The sequence below is a fragment of the Staurois parvus genome, unplaced genomic scaffold (genome assembly GCF_062004578.1).
Source record: "Staurois parvus isolate SC_StPar_1 unplaced genomic scaffold, SC_StPar_1.0 ptg000106l, whole genome shotgun sequence".
Lineage (NCBI taxonomy): Eukaryota > Metazoa > Chordata > Amphibia > Anura > Ranidae > Staurois > Staurois parvus.
In genome coordinates, this window is record NW_028317902.1 from 4,981,849 (window position 1) to 4,996,286 (window position 14,438).

The 14,438-nt window shown below is 41.0% G+C and overlaps 1 protein-coding gene across 1 annotated transcript in view; it reads right to left on the bottom strand.

Moving 5' to 3' along the window:
- Nucleotides 1-2,464: 2,464 nt before the first annotated feature.
- The window catches only part of LOC149467549 (ferric reductase 1-like), a 70,292-nt gene continuing 58,318 nt past the window's right edge, over nucleotides 2,465-14,438 (bottom strand). Inside the window, exons 13-16 of the mRNA XM_089671510.1 lie at nucleotides 13,810-13,868; nucleotides 13,555-13,692; nucleotides 6,595-6,620; nucleotides 2,465-4,649 (exon numbers count right to left, since the gene is read on the bottom strand). Coding sequence (XP_089527636.1) covers nucleotides 4,560-4,649; nucleotides 6,595-6,620; nucleotides 13,555-13,692; nucleotides 13,810-13,868 — 313 coding nt within the window. The 3' untranslated portion in view covers nucleotides 2,465-4,559. The remainder of the gene's footprint in view (nucleotides 4,650-6,594; nucleotides 6,621-13,554; nucleotides 13,693-13,809; nucleotides 13,869-14,438) is intronic.

Genomic DNA, 14,438 nt, shown 5'->3' on the forward strand with positions numbered 1-14,438 from the left:
AGTCAATTTCCAGATAGTTAAAATCCCCCTTTATTATCACTGTCCCAAGCCATTTCGATCTGTGCAAGTTGCTGAGTCTCCACCTCCTCATTAACACTGGGTGGCCTATAACAAACTCCATTGATTACGTTTGTGGTATGCACCTCCATGTGCAGTTCTACCTATAATGCTTCAGCCTCATCACACTCTCCATCAACTAGGTCCTCTTTCACACTTGCTTTGAGATCACTTCTCACATAGGGATAGACACTACCACCTTTCCTTTTTACCCTCTCTCCGAAATAGAACATAGCCAGGAATATTAATGGCCCAGTAATGTGAAGAAAGAAGCCAAGATTCAGCAATAGCAATTAAATCATAGTTCTCTTCATGCACCAAAGCTTCCAACTCACCTATTTTGCTTGGCAGACTTCTGGCATTGGTGAACAAACACTTTAATTCATTGACACCTTTTGCACACATATTTTGCATAATTTTTATTTTCTTACAAATGGTACCAATTCTAATGGCTGTTTGCAACATGGGAACCTTCTTATCAACTGACATAGCCCTCTCCCCATCTTTCCCCATTCCATCCACCAATAAGGACTGACCCCAGTCTGATCTGTCTGCCCCATGATAATCTAATTCTGCCTCCCCCCTCGATCCTAGTTTAAATACTCCTCCAGCCGTATGATAAACCTCTCCCCCAGCACAGCAGGCCCCCTTCCATTTAGGTGCAAACCATCTCTAGCATATAGGTTGCATCCCAATGAAGCATCAGCCCAGTGCTCTAGAAACCCAAATCCTTACCTCTTACACCAGGTCTTTAGCCATGCATTCAGTTCTCTAATCTCCCCCTGTTTTTCCTCAGTTGCACATGGCACGGGTAATATTTCAGAGAATATCATCTTGGAGGTCCTTCCTTTCAACTTGCAGCCTAGTTCTTTAAACTGATTCTTAAGGAGCCATCACCATCCTTGTATTCTGTCATTGGTTCCAACATGGACCAAGACAGCTGGGTCATACCCAGCCCCTAGCAGTAATTTATTAACTTGGTCCACCACATGCCGAACCTTGGTATCAGGGAAACCGCAAACCATTTGGTTGAGGCAATCCTGGCGACAAATTATTCTGTCAGTCCTTCTGATTATAGAATCCCCTACTACCACCAGCTGTCTAGGCCTTCTTGCACTACCCTCACCACTAATCCCAGATGGTCTGCTATCCCGGCTGTTAGGGATAGCAGTGACATCCAAGGCTGCAACCCCTGAGCTTGCCACCCCCACATCTTCACCAAACTTGGCAAATCTGTTTGGGTTCTCAAACCCAGGGCTGGCCTTCCTTTTCTGCGAGCCCCTAAACACTCCCTCTCACTACAGTCTTCCTACCTGATAATCCTGACTAGCCCTTCCACCCTCCACATCAATCCCATTAGCTACCTGTCCAGTGTTGCAACTTGCTCACATCTGTCACAACGGTATCCATCTTGGAGCTGTTGCTCCATTGTTGCATACAGGCAACACACTATGCACTACACAAAACCTTCAACCCTGCTAGCACTCATTATCCCAGTTACAATATTATTATTACTAACAGGAAATATCAGTTGTCACTTACAGGTTAGAAGACTCCTGTTTTCAACTCTGGTTTTTTAACTCCACTTAATAAAATGTAAACTTTATCAATGGTCCAGCAAGCAAAACACAGACAAGCTCAAGAATGAGCAAGCTCAAAGTAAGCTCTACAGAAATTTATATAGTACCTTTAGCACCTGTGACCAGTTAACCCCTCCCCTTAATTAGCAGACTGAAGGAAGGAAAGGAAAAAAATGCTATTTAAAAAGTGGCAGAAAAGGTGATTTAAAAAAGTAAAAGCTGCTAGCAAGACCCCAAAGAGGGAAATAAAACTAAAAGCACCAGCAGGCAAAAGGAAAACTGTTTTTCACTCTCCACTCAAATTTCCCACTCTTCTTAGCTTCCAGACAGCAAAATATGCCAGCAATCACACAAGCAGGAAATGACATATCAGAAAAGAAAAGGTAATTTTTAATAACATTCAATTACAATATGACTTGTATCAAAATTGTATACATCATTTTATTTAAATTTTTTTCCCCACGCAAGTGGAGTTACCCTGTAAGTAAGTATCGAGAAGATGGGTTGTTGCACTTCTATGGTGGGGGAAAAAACAGTGAGATGCGCACTTGACATACTCTGAACAATAAATATGCATATGCAGTACTAAGGTACCGTCCGTGAGATATGTGGTCCTTAGAAATTGAAAGTAAAAAGTAGAGAAGAAGCTGCAAAGCATGCAGGGAATACAGGAAGTTGTGGAAAGAGATGGCCAGCAGACAGGCAGAACTCATAACATGAAGAGAGATTTTTCAGGTACGTTTATATTGGATTGTCAAAAATATCTATTGTTTGTATTGATTATTCTGTGACTATAGTTGCTTTCAAAATAATAATTGAAGCAGAACAACATTTAAAAAAATATTTTATTATTGACGCAAAAAGGCATACAAATGTCTCCACAATGTTATGCAAATTTGTTAGTTAAAATAAAACTATTTAGGACTATTGTATGCTTTAGTAGCAGATTTGCAAACTGAAACTGTTGGTGCAGGAAATAGAATTACATCAGAGCAGAGGTGCAATGGTAATATTATACTCGCTGCAGTAATGTGATGACTGCTAAAACACGTCAATGGCTCATCTGCAGTATTAGGTCAAAGTACACGACAAAAACCAAATCATTTTCTTAAGAGCAATTATTTCTATTGTTTCCACATATTTTGTCCTGGACTTTAAAGTTCTGACAAGAAGAAAGCTGTTGCAGCTCACAATTAAAATGGATATACATGTTCTGGCTATTTCAAAATATATACTGTATGTAAACCATCAGAATAATGGAAAATCCAGTTTTGACAAGGAATCTACATTCTTTGTCAAGACTGAACTTTGCATATTCGGTAATAATACAAAATCAGAGTTGGCCCCATAGTTGAAGTTATAATCAAGCTACTTTTTATAATTATACTAGGACATTTCCTGGGTCTCCTATACTCACAAGTTTAACTAGCTCTCAGATCACTCAAGCCCAGTCTGTAGAACCCTCTAGGATAAAATGTTGAGCGTTGTTGTTCCTCAAAGCTGGAGGACACTTGTATACATCCAATAAAGTAGAACATTTATTACTTGCAGTTGGAGGTTTTGACAGTACATGAATATTGCAGTTGGATTCTGTTATTTCTTGGAATGCCGGGTGAATGCTATGATGTGCTAGGGCAGGTGTTCATTTGGTAGATGGTCTTTCACATACGTAGAATATGTTATGGTTAAATGCTGATTAAAAGGTACCTGCATGAACATTTATTACTTGCAGTTGGACTGTTGCGCATAATCCATTAACGAAGACTGACAAAGGTATATATTTTTTTAAAGAATTCACTACAGTATCCAGTACTGTAATGTGCTTCTCAAAAAAAAAAACATTTAGCGGAAGACGAAGACAGTAGAAAGGGTTATTTTGGAGGGTATAAATTTAGCCCTATCTATACAATTTGTAAGATGACCTGTCACCCTACAAGTTCCAATGCAGTTGTACAACCAATAGTTTTGTATGTTTCTTTTAATGATTGCATTTATATTCACAAATGTATATGACCAGATGTGTAACTGAGACAAGTCTCTCAGTAAAAACATGGAAACAGAGAAAAAGGTTGCCACTATGACTCAAATATTAAAGCAGAACTAAACTCTCTCAATCAACGTGAACTGTTTTTAACCCTTATGCTGATAGCATTAGCAAATAGATAGGAAACTATAATATTTAGTTATTTCATATTTTGGATTTTTTCAGTTGCTTCCTGGTTTCTGGCCTAGCTAAAAACAATGTCATATGTCCCAGGAGTCTTCAAGGGAACTTTTTTTTTCCTTTCATCTGGAGGAGGGACTTTCTCAGCTAAGCACACCCTCCTGTCTGCATGTTAGGGTAGATGGATGTCTGGAAGGAAATGCTATATGAATCATCTGTCCTTACTCAAGATGGTTAAGGGCTAGGGGGGGGGCGTTTTTCAAAATGATTTCCAACTAATGCATGGAGACATGAATGAATGAGTTTGCTGTAATTATTCAAAATGAATTGCATAGTCTTTTTTCCATTTTGTGGTGTTCAGATACAGTTTAGTTCTGCTTTAATAAGCAACGGCATGTACTTAAATTTTGCTAAAAAAAGGAAGTATCAGCATATACATAGAAAACTATTTATAAAACAAATGAAAGATTTTTACAGTTTATATAAAAACTTAAAAACGTAATACAGTTTTGACTTGACTTTTGTAATTAAAGTTATCTATCCCAGTGTTTACTCATTCATGCACAGATATCGGTCATCATAAACACTTTACATGTATTATGCACAATGAAAATGCGTCTGAATACATTGGATGTGGACATCAACAAAGGAAGAAACAGAATCTATTAACTTACAACAGTAGAAGGAAATCATTGTAAACAGTCTTTTGGCAATTAAAAAGTGTAACTCTTCCAAACAGCAATGTTTCTACAACGCTACTACGATTGTCCAATGCCAACCAGTAGGGCTATAAGGAAGGCCAAGTTTCCAGCGATATATATCTCGAGGGCTATTATTTCAAGTCGTACCTACAGAATAAAATGTAAATCATTAAATGTTGAACAATGGTCTTTGGAGTTTTACTAAAAGTGTGCCTGTTCCCTGAGTAGCTAATTTGGAATTGTATATTTTATTTAACTGTGTCATTATTTATGTGGTTCACACAATGCTGTATAACATATTAGTGAAAATATTGTTCTTACTAAGGGCTCGTTCACATGAGCAGAAGAAATGCCACTGCTAGAGGAATCTGGCATTTGTTTAAGCCCCTGAACTCAGCTGCTTTTTATTTAAACTGATTGTAAAGTCTTATTTATACTGATACTCCTTATATTTACTTTCTCTGTGCAATGCTACTGCACCGAGCCTCCTCTTCTGGGGTCCCCCACCAGCGCTCTAGGCTCCTTATTTCCATGCTCCACCGTAGCAAGCAGCTCCCAAGTCAGGCTGTGTGTGTCCATAGACACACACAGTGCAACTTGGTCCTTATTCCCCAATCTCTGCTCACTGGATTTGACTGAAAGCACCAGAAGCCAATGGCTCCTGCTGTTCTGGGCAAAACCTGTGAGTCAGTGGGGTCCAGAGTCAGCACCTGAACTTTTCTCATGTTTTGTAAACCTACCTTGAACCAAATACAGGTATGTTCAGAAGCCAGTAAGAAAAAAAATTGTGTGAGGTATTTTAGGACCTCTTTCTCACCATGGTGGTTTTTTATTGTGCATTAAGGTTAGCATACCACTGTGGACAAAACAATTGGACTTGCACCAAGTTTGGTAATACACCACAAAGTAGTATGTGACTATGCACTTGAGGAGCACTGCAACGCATGTAGGTTAGGACCTTGCATTTAGGTGTCATTCATAATGAATAGCACCACAGCACAACAATACGCATGCATAAACGCAGTGCACTGATGTAAATAGACCCTTACTGCATGTTACTGTAATGTGCATTCTGTGCTGTGGCACGTTGTGGAGTCATTCATTGTGAATGCCCCCCCAAATCCATATGCAACAATGGTCAATGCAAACGTATGGCAGTGAATCATATCTCACATACCATGCCTTGTGGGGTGCTGCGTTCTCAAACAAGGGTCATGTGTGTTTTTTGCCCATTGTGGTGTGTTTGCAGCCCCTTCATAATAAATGCTGCACTAACACACCACAAGGTACTACAGTACCACACAAATGTGAATGCATCTTTATGAATCTTCAGTTGTGACACAAGGTAGAGAAGAAAGCATATCTCAGCTCAGGTATCTTTCCACCGCAGCTCCCTGCTAGATTTCACAGATGTCAGCATTCTACTATCACTAAGGAACATGTTGTCTGAGATTTACAGTATATAGGAGGGATAAGGGGGTCAAACCCTCATCCCCTCCCTTCCCCAAGTGTCTGGACCAGGACATGAGCTGTTCACTGGCTGAGCACTCCTTTTACGAACTTGTAGCAGCTCAGTAGCTAACACTGCTGACTGTCTACCACAGTCCCCTGCCTTCAAACTCCTCTGCTGGCTCAGGATGGCCTTTGTCCATCAGTATACAGTGATATCATTCACTGCACTCTGTGCTGCAAGGGTATGGGGCATGCATGCTCTGGGTTGACCGGCATTTTTTCCTTTCAACAGCTCACCTAATGGCACCCCCCGTTTACAAGAAACCACTGCACCCGAGACAGCTGCCTATCCTGTCCCCCATCCAGAAAGTCATAACTTCACGGATGTGAACATATTATCATCTGGTGCAGCTGTGCATGGTAGCCAATCAAAGAAATCAAAGAAAAACTGGAAGCTTACTGGTTTCAATGCTCAGATGCTCCAGATTTTGCACTCTGCAGTTTTAGCAAATGAATCCGAATGTGTTATGAAACAATTCAGACTGTGCACAAATTCAACACAAGTATGCAGTTCACAGAGGTATACCTTAATGAAATTGATAATGGCTTTATTCTAGCCAAAATAACTCATAAATCTTACCATTTTATTTTCATTTTCATATGTACCTGAAAGACAGCAAATACAAAAACATTAAAAAAAAAGCCTTAATGCATTCACTTTACTTTATTTGTTCACACCATTATCCAAAATCCCTCAGCTGTATGGTAGCCACATGATCATGATTTTTTGACAATGATTCAGATGCTGCAGATTCTTTTGTTTCTTTATCATTTTAGCTTTGCAAGTGATACCACAAATTCAAATGCTGCTTGTCTGATGAAAATTGGTTAAGCAGGGGTTAACTACCCAACAAGAAACAAAATGGTTTGGGTGTAATAACTTCTTGTTGTTGCATACAGATTTTTACAAATCTGTTTATGAGTAGGTGTCTACTTTTTCTATGGAGAAAATGAAGCAATACACTGAGGTCTATGAGGGGCAAACTTTGCTCAATTCTGTCCAATTGTAGAGCTAATAATTAAGCTATTTTCAAACAATGTACCTATGTCAAAAAATTAAAACAAGCAGGGAGAGGACCCTTTTATGCCATTTTTTAGGGCGACTTTGAAAATGTACAAATACTTTATGTATATCTATCCTCTTGAGGGCTGCTGGATTTTGCTGGGCCCCTCAAGCTCTGCACAACCAGACAACACGCATTTTCCATACTTTCTCCCAGAGTCAGTAAAACAGTCCTTGAGCTTGGTTTTGTTGTTTTTATTAAGGGTTAACAACTTGTATAAGCCCTAGGGGTATATGGGATGCCCAAGGAACTGTAGAACTTTTGGACAGCTTCTTAGCAAAAATGGACAAAATGTGGACAAAAATTAGCAACAGTCTTAGTAAGGAGCACTGTGTCCCCTTTGGTGTACCTCCTCAGACCCCAGACGAAAATCTCCTTATTCACCCGGCTGTCCTGAGGGTATCTCTGGGCAAGGGATTCCAAGATCTACAGTTAAGTAATCCCAGCAAGAACTAGTTGGGTATTACACCTTACCGCCCTGTCCCTTCTGTGGCCCAGGGCGTGTAGAAGTACTCACACTGTCCAGTAAGCTTAATGGGTTGCAACTGCTTTCGGGCCTTATGCTGGTCTGGCTCCTTCCCTGCTGACAGGCTGTCCTTTCTCGCAGATGGTGGGACAGTGGAGACTCTTCTGTCCAGCTTCAACCTGTAGGTAGCCCCTATCCACTGGGGCCCCCTCCCAAACTCCACACAACAGAACCTTAATTCACTCCATCTTCCACCCAACTGCCCTGCTGTTCAGGCTCTCTCACATTTAGGGCTATCTTAGCCACCATGCCAGGCCTCCTGCCTGGGGATTGGCTAGGTTCCCTCAAACATGCAAATTAAATCTCCTCCCCTCCTCCGCCCCTCATCTAGAAAGCTCCAGAAGCCCTGACTTGTAGAGCCTCCCGGCCTGACTGAGATAACTGCACTACTTTACTCCCAGGCTGACTCATCCTAGGCTTCTAGTAAGCCTCTGACTCACATAAAATGTCCAGGTTCATTCTAGGCTTCTAGAAAGCCTCTGACTCACAAAATATCCTTCCTAACTAGAGGGCGCTACATTGAAATTACAAGGTTGGAGCATGTCTTAAAGTGACCGTAAACCCTCACCTTGTAAAACAACCCTTTTAGTTTAAAATATGTTGTATGTGATCACATACCCTTCGCTCTCAGCTGCATACGGGCTAGGGGAGTAGAAAGAGCAGCACAATGAACTTTCCAATGAACAGATGTGCTTGGTGGGTATCAGCACAAGCTTGATCATTTGAGGAGAGCAAGATAAGTTCCCAGCACAGCCAGAAAAATGACCACACTATGATCTCAATAGGAAAGCAAGAGTATTGGCAGGAAAACCAGGGATTTCACACAAAGGATGTATTAGAGAATACCTGCCTCCACCCCCCAGTATTTAGAACCTCTTACACAGCCGGGAGGCAGCAGTGGGAGGGGGTTAAAGCTGTATGTGGTGCAGCACATAATTTGTCATCAGGCAAGCATAAGCCTGTGGAAGTAGCAGCCACAACATAAGATTTTAAGGCCATAGAAGTGTATTCTTAAAAAAACAAAAATAGCTAATTATAGGGGTTACATTCAGCAACTAGTACGTAATCCTAAATTAATTTGTTATCGAAATTATTATTATTATTATTATACAGGATTTATATAGCGCCAACAGTTTGCGCAGCGCTTTACAATATAAGGGAGACACTACAATTACAATACTTTCAGTACAGAAGGAATAGGAGGGCCCTGCTCGTGGAGCTTACAATCTAAAGGAAGGGGGAGGTGATACAAAAGGTGATAGCTGCGGGGGATGACCTGGCGGAGGTGATTCAAGTACAGTTCTTAGGTGGAGGTGGGGTAGGCTTCCCTGAAGAAGTGCGTTTTCAAAGATCGCCTAAAGGCAGACAGGGTGGGGGCTGACCGGACATGCTGTGGTAGGGAGTTCCAGAGGATGGGAGAGGCTCTGGAGAAGTCCTGGAGGCGAGCGTGGGAGGAGCTGATGAGGGAGCTAGAGAGGAGGATATCATGGGAGGAGCGGAGTGGGCGATTTGGGCGGTATCTGTGGATGAGGTTGGTGATGTAGCTAGGGGCAGTGTTGTGGATGGCTTTGTAAGCTGTGGTTAGTATTTTGAATTTTATACGTTGGGTTAGTGCAAGCCAGTGGAGGGATTGGCAGAGAGGGGCAGCAGTCACTGATCGGTTGGTAAGGTGTATGAGTCTAGCAGCAGCATTCATAATAGACTGAAGGGGGGATAGCCTGTGTAATGGTAGACCAGTGAGGAGGGAGTTGCAGTAATCGAGGTGGGATATAACTAAGGCGTGGATGAGTTGTTTTGTGGTGTCATTGGTCAGGAAGGGGCGGATTTTTGAAATGTATCGGAGGTTGAGGTGGCAGGATTTAGCCAGTGAGTGGATGTGGGGCCCAAAGGAGAGGTCAGAGTCTAGGATTACGCCTAGCACCCTGGCATGAGGGGAAGGACCAATGGTAGTGCTGTTGATCTTAATGGTAAAGTCATGAGTGGGAAATCGGGGAGGAGGAAATATTACAAGCTCAGTTTTTGAAAGATTGAGTTTAAGGTAGTGATATGACATCCATGTTGATATGTCGCTTAGTAGGTTTGTGATACGTGAAGAGATTAAGGGGGTGAGCTGGGGAGTGGAGAGATAGATCTGGGTGTCATCAGCATAGAGGTGGTATTGAAAACCATGGGAGGTTATCAGTTGGCCCAGGGATGGCTATGGTCCACCTATGCAATCTAACGGCCCTTTTGCATTCCAATATCAACTCACTTCCATCACACCTAAAACACAACTCACTTATACGTGACACTCGCGGAACATGGAAAGAGGTCAGGCGCAAGTTAGCGGTTTCCCCATGGTTATCCCGATACTTCCCAATTCACAACAATCCTTCTTTTCCTCTCTCTCAACAATATGCTGCTTACGCAACTTGGGTCACACATAATCTTGTATATGTAATGCAACTGTTTGATACCTCTTCTGGTTCTCCCATGCCTCTACACCATACTTTGTGGAGCTTCAACCTACCTTCCCACCGCTTCTTATATATTTTGCAAGTTCTGAACTTCAAGAACTCAATTGCTCCAATCAAAACCAACAGGTTCTGCAACTCACTAATAGACACCTTAGTACAAAGTCAAAAATACAAAATATCTAACATCTACACTCCATTAAATGCATTATGCGAAACGTTTGGAAACTTCTTCATCAGCAATCTCTTGGGTCAAAGACTTTAGTAACGCATTCACAGCCAAACAAATATTAATGGGATTTAACACCACATGTGCTTTCAACTCAAATGAGTTCTGGCGTGAACAACAGCTCAAGATTATGCATCGTGTGTACATGCCCTGTGCCTATTCGAGACTCAATCCTCCAATGTCCATCTGCCTGCTCTGCGGGTGTTATATGCCATCACTACAGCACAGATTCTGGCTCTGCCCCCCCATATCCAACTTCTGGGACCAAGTAACCAGCTTTACGACTTTTATCATCAATATTCACATGTCTAAAGACCCACTACTTCTCCTCTTCGGTAACTTGAAACAAACTGCTACAGGCACCTCTCCAACACAGAACCATGGCTGTCCACCTGTCTACTGGTTGCGAGAAGAGCTATATTAAAAAAAATGGGTCACAAATTCACCACCAACCATATCGGACATGAAACAAGATCTCAACTATCTTCTACGTCTGGACAGATTCAATCTAATATCCTCACCTAGCACCCACAGAGCTGACGCTTACATTCAAAAATGGCACTTATATATTACTGGAACTTTTCCTAAACCTGATCAACACTTGTTCCTACAGGACTCTAGAGCTGTTAGTTGACCTACCACTACTACCTGAGGCTGTATTAAGCATAGTTTACACAGGCAGGGTATAACTTTTGCTGTTGTTCATGTCTATAAGACCTTTCCCTGTGTTTATGACATCCTGGCCTCTATTACCTGAGAGTTATAGCTTCGAACACTCATCTATCCCTACCCAAACTGGCACATACGACTATGTTCATTCCTCAATGGCTCATTTGACACCTGGTATTTAAGGCTATAGCCTGCTCCCATTTAGTATATGTCAAAAGACAACACCAGTATATGCTGTCTGCTGCTCGTTTTATCTCACTCGCCACCTACTGCACTCATTAGTTCTCCGGGGGGCTCCTAGCACCCCCCCATCCCCCCCTTTTTTCTCTATCCCTTACTTGACCACCCAGTGCTCATCATAGTTTTGAAACATGTCTAAGTTTCTTTACACGTTACCTATTCCATTTCATGGGCTTTCTAGCTATCATCCATTATGAACCTTTCTCGTCATGCTTCACAAATGTAACAAATTGTCAATGACTGCTATTTCTCCGATGCAATGATATGTTTTCTCATGTCGTTTTGATTGATCTTTATTATGTATAATAATGAAATCCAATAAATATTTCTTTAAAAAAAAAAAAAATAATTTGTTGGATTGGATTTTAATATTCATCAACCTGATATGCTGGTTGCCAATTAGCTCTTAACATAACTCTTGGCTTAATACCAGTATTCTACTTTAATTCTTTCAGACATTGCCATTGAATTACAGTCCTCTTCTCAGGGAAAGGGGTACATTAAAATAAGTTGTTCTGCATCAAAAGTGAGGTGCATATGAGTGTTTTAAGGGTAAATACAAAATCTGAGTTTACCTAGAATATGAAGGATAAAATATTTACAGTGCTTCTATAAAGGACAGTAGCCTTTTCTCTGCTATTGCAAGTGACGATATGTCTGTAGAACTACAACTCTCAGTGTTCAGTGCCCCTGAGGACTACAGTACACTAGGTCATAGAGTAAATAATGCATTCTGCACAGATCAGAGATGTTACAAATAGAACAGGTAGTGTCAGAGGGGAGTATAACTACAATGATTATGATATGTGCCACCAATTTGCACTGCAGCCATTTGTTAGAATTATTGCATATTTCTAGGCTTGGGAACAAGACTACGGAGAAAGATTTGTAATACCAGGACCAGAAGATTTTATATGTTGATGTGTCCTGGTGTACACAAACAGTAATTTGTCAAAAAAAGAAAAAAAAAAACAGAAGACACCTTATATTTAACTGGATTGTACATTAAGGCGGAGATAGATTTGTTAATTGTAGTTAGCTGTGAGGTTAAAAGCTGACAGCAATTACAAGCATCATTCAATAAGCACACTGAGGGCCTGTTCACAATATAATTTGCTATGCTGTGCTCAGCAGCCTTTCCCAATGCAGCCCACCACATAGACAAGGCAATTTGCCTTGTGTCCTACATGTTCATGGTGGTGAATGAAATGTAATTTTGACATTTCACCAAAGCTACAAAAAAAAAAACAATGATGTGCTGTAATCAGCAGTGTTTATGGCACAGCGCACACCATTGGCTGTGTTATAATGCACCTGTTGGTGGGAATGGACAATTAGGCCAGGGTTTTACCTCCCGCCTACTGACTACTTGATCAAGAAGATTTGGAGCTGTACACATGCCATTGCTGTGATGCTTCGCGGCTGCGACAAAAAAAATAAACCTGTTCAAGTGAATAGTGGCTTGCTGCAACCTCCCTGTGTTGCATTTTCAGGGTTAAAAAATGCGGTTAGGAGGTGTCATATCATCTCCTTACAGCAGTTAAAAACTGGCTCTGAAAAGCAAACCACTGCAGATCACTTTTCAGAGGGGCGGCAAGGGCTGCTGCATGTGAAAATGACCCTTAGACACCAGAGAATAATTTTTAACATTTTTCTGCATATCTGTATTTGCCTTCAGATGTGCTACAGTGGCGACTGCTGATAAGCAAATTAAAGTGTCAAAAAGGCAGGTAAAATGTAGATTATAGAACAAACCAATCCGGACAGTTGTGTATAGGACAAATATCAAAATACAGATAGAAGAAGTGCAGTAAGTAGGTTTGGCAGGTGAAATAAAAGAATCCATGAGACAGGCTAAGGTAATGACCAAAATGATGGAAGCAATTGCAAATTTGCATACCAGAGTGTCAGGAAGGACCAAGAGGAATTAATGCCCAGGCATAATCTCTGTGCACTGAATAGAAATTTTATTTGCTGCCTAGAGAATCCAAAGGCCAGCTTATTTGTGCCTGAGATGCTTTCTTTCTTTTAACCTACAGGTGGCACAGATACACTAGCAATAGATTCTCCCAGAAAAGAAGAAGACATTGTTAGAGTGAGTAATAACATGACCATTAGGAGATTCCAGGGAAATTAGACAACTGAATTGGAATACAAATAAAATAATTGGAGAAACGAGAAAAAAGCCCATTCACCAGACTGGCCCATATAAGCAAGGTTTTCGTAGCCACTTTAAACTCAGTTTGTTATAATTTCTAAGACACTCAAAAATATTACATTTTAAATACAAAGTGTTATCACTTCATCATAGTAGTTTTAGCAGGTAAGGTGGCACTTAAGGAATCCATATGGTACTCACTTTCTTTTTTCAGGAACATATTGGTCTCCAGGATGATATACAAAAGAACCTCCCATGCAAAAAATCCACCCATTACTTTGGGCATCCATTGGTTGGGGGTTGTGTCTAGCAGAACCAGCCCGAGAAAGATGGTGGCCACTATAGAAAAAGATCAGGTTTTATGAGTATTTGAACAAAGTGTTAATAACTTAAACAAGACTATTGACCTAAACAACAAAAAGTGTTCTTCTTCTGTGAAAATTTCTACAATCTTACCTGCAAGCACCTTTATAACCAGTGCATTGAGCCTGTGTCCCCAGTTGAAGATATAGCGCCTGCAATGATAAAAATAGATGAAAATATGCACAAAAACAGTACAGACAAATTCATTGATTTGAGGCTTTTAGGATAACAGTGTATTTACAGAGGAAGTGAACTCTGGAAGCTGTGCCCAAAAAAGGCAAGTGGAGGGCAAAGGGCTCTTCACCAGTTTTGCTCTTGGTTGTCCTGCAGCTGATCCTTCTCCATTGCTGACTTACAATGCCTTGATCTGCTACCAGTGATTGTCAGAATACCTGATCAGCTGCTGTATCTGAGTGGATGCAACCTCAGTTTGGACAACAATGCCATACACAACTGTGCCAGATTTTGCACTCTCCAGTTTTAGTAAATCAACCCCATTGCAGTGCTCTATGGCGCATTGCAATACAAAATTTTGTGCATTGGCAGCCCAATTATTTCAATAGCTTACCATAAGGCAAGCACACGGATGTGCGGCATAATGCATGTTAATGCACCACAAAAATGTACATGGGGCCCTAAATCACCCACACTAGTAACGCCTAATAACACCTGAATTGGAGATGCTGCACCTCCCTTCTCTGTGTTTGACATGCATCAGTTTG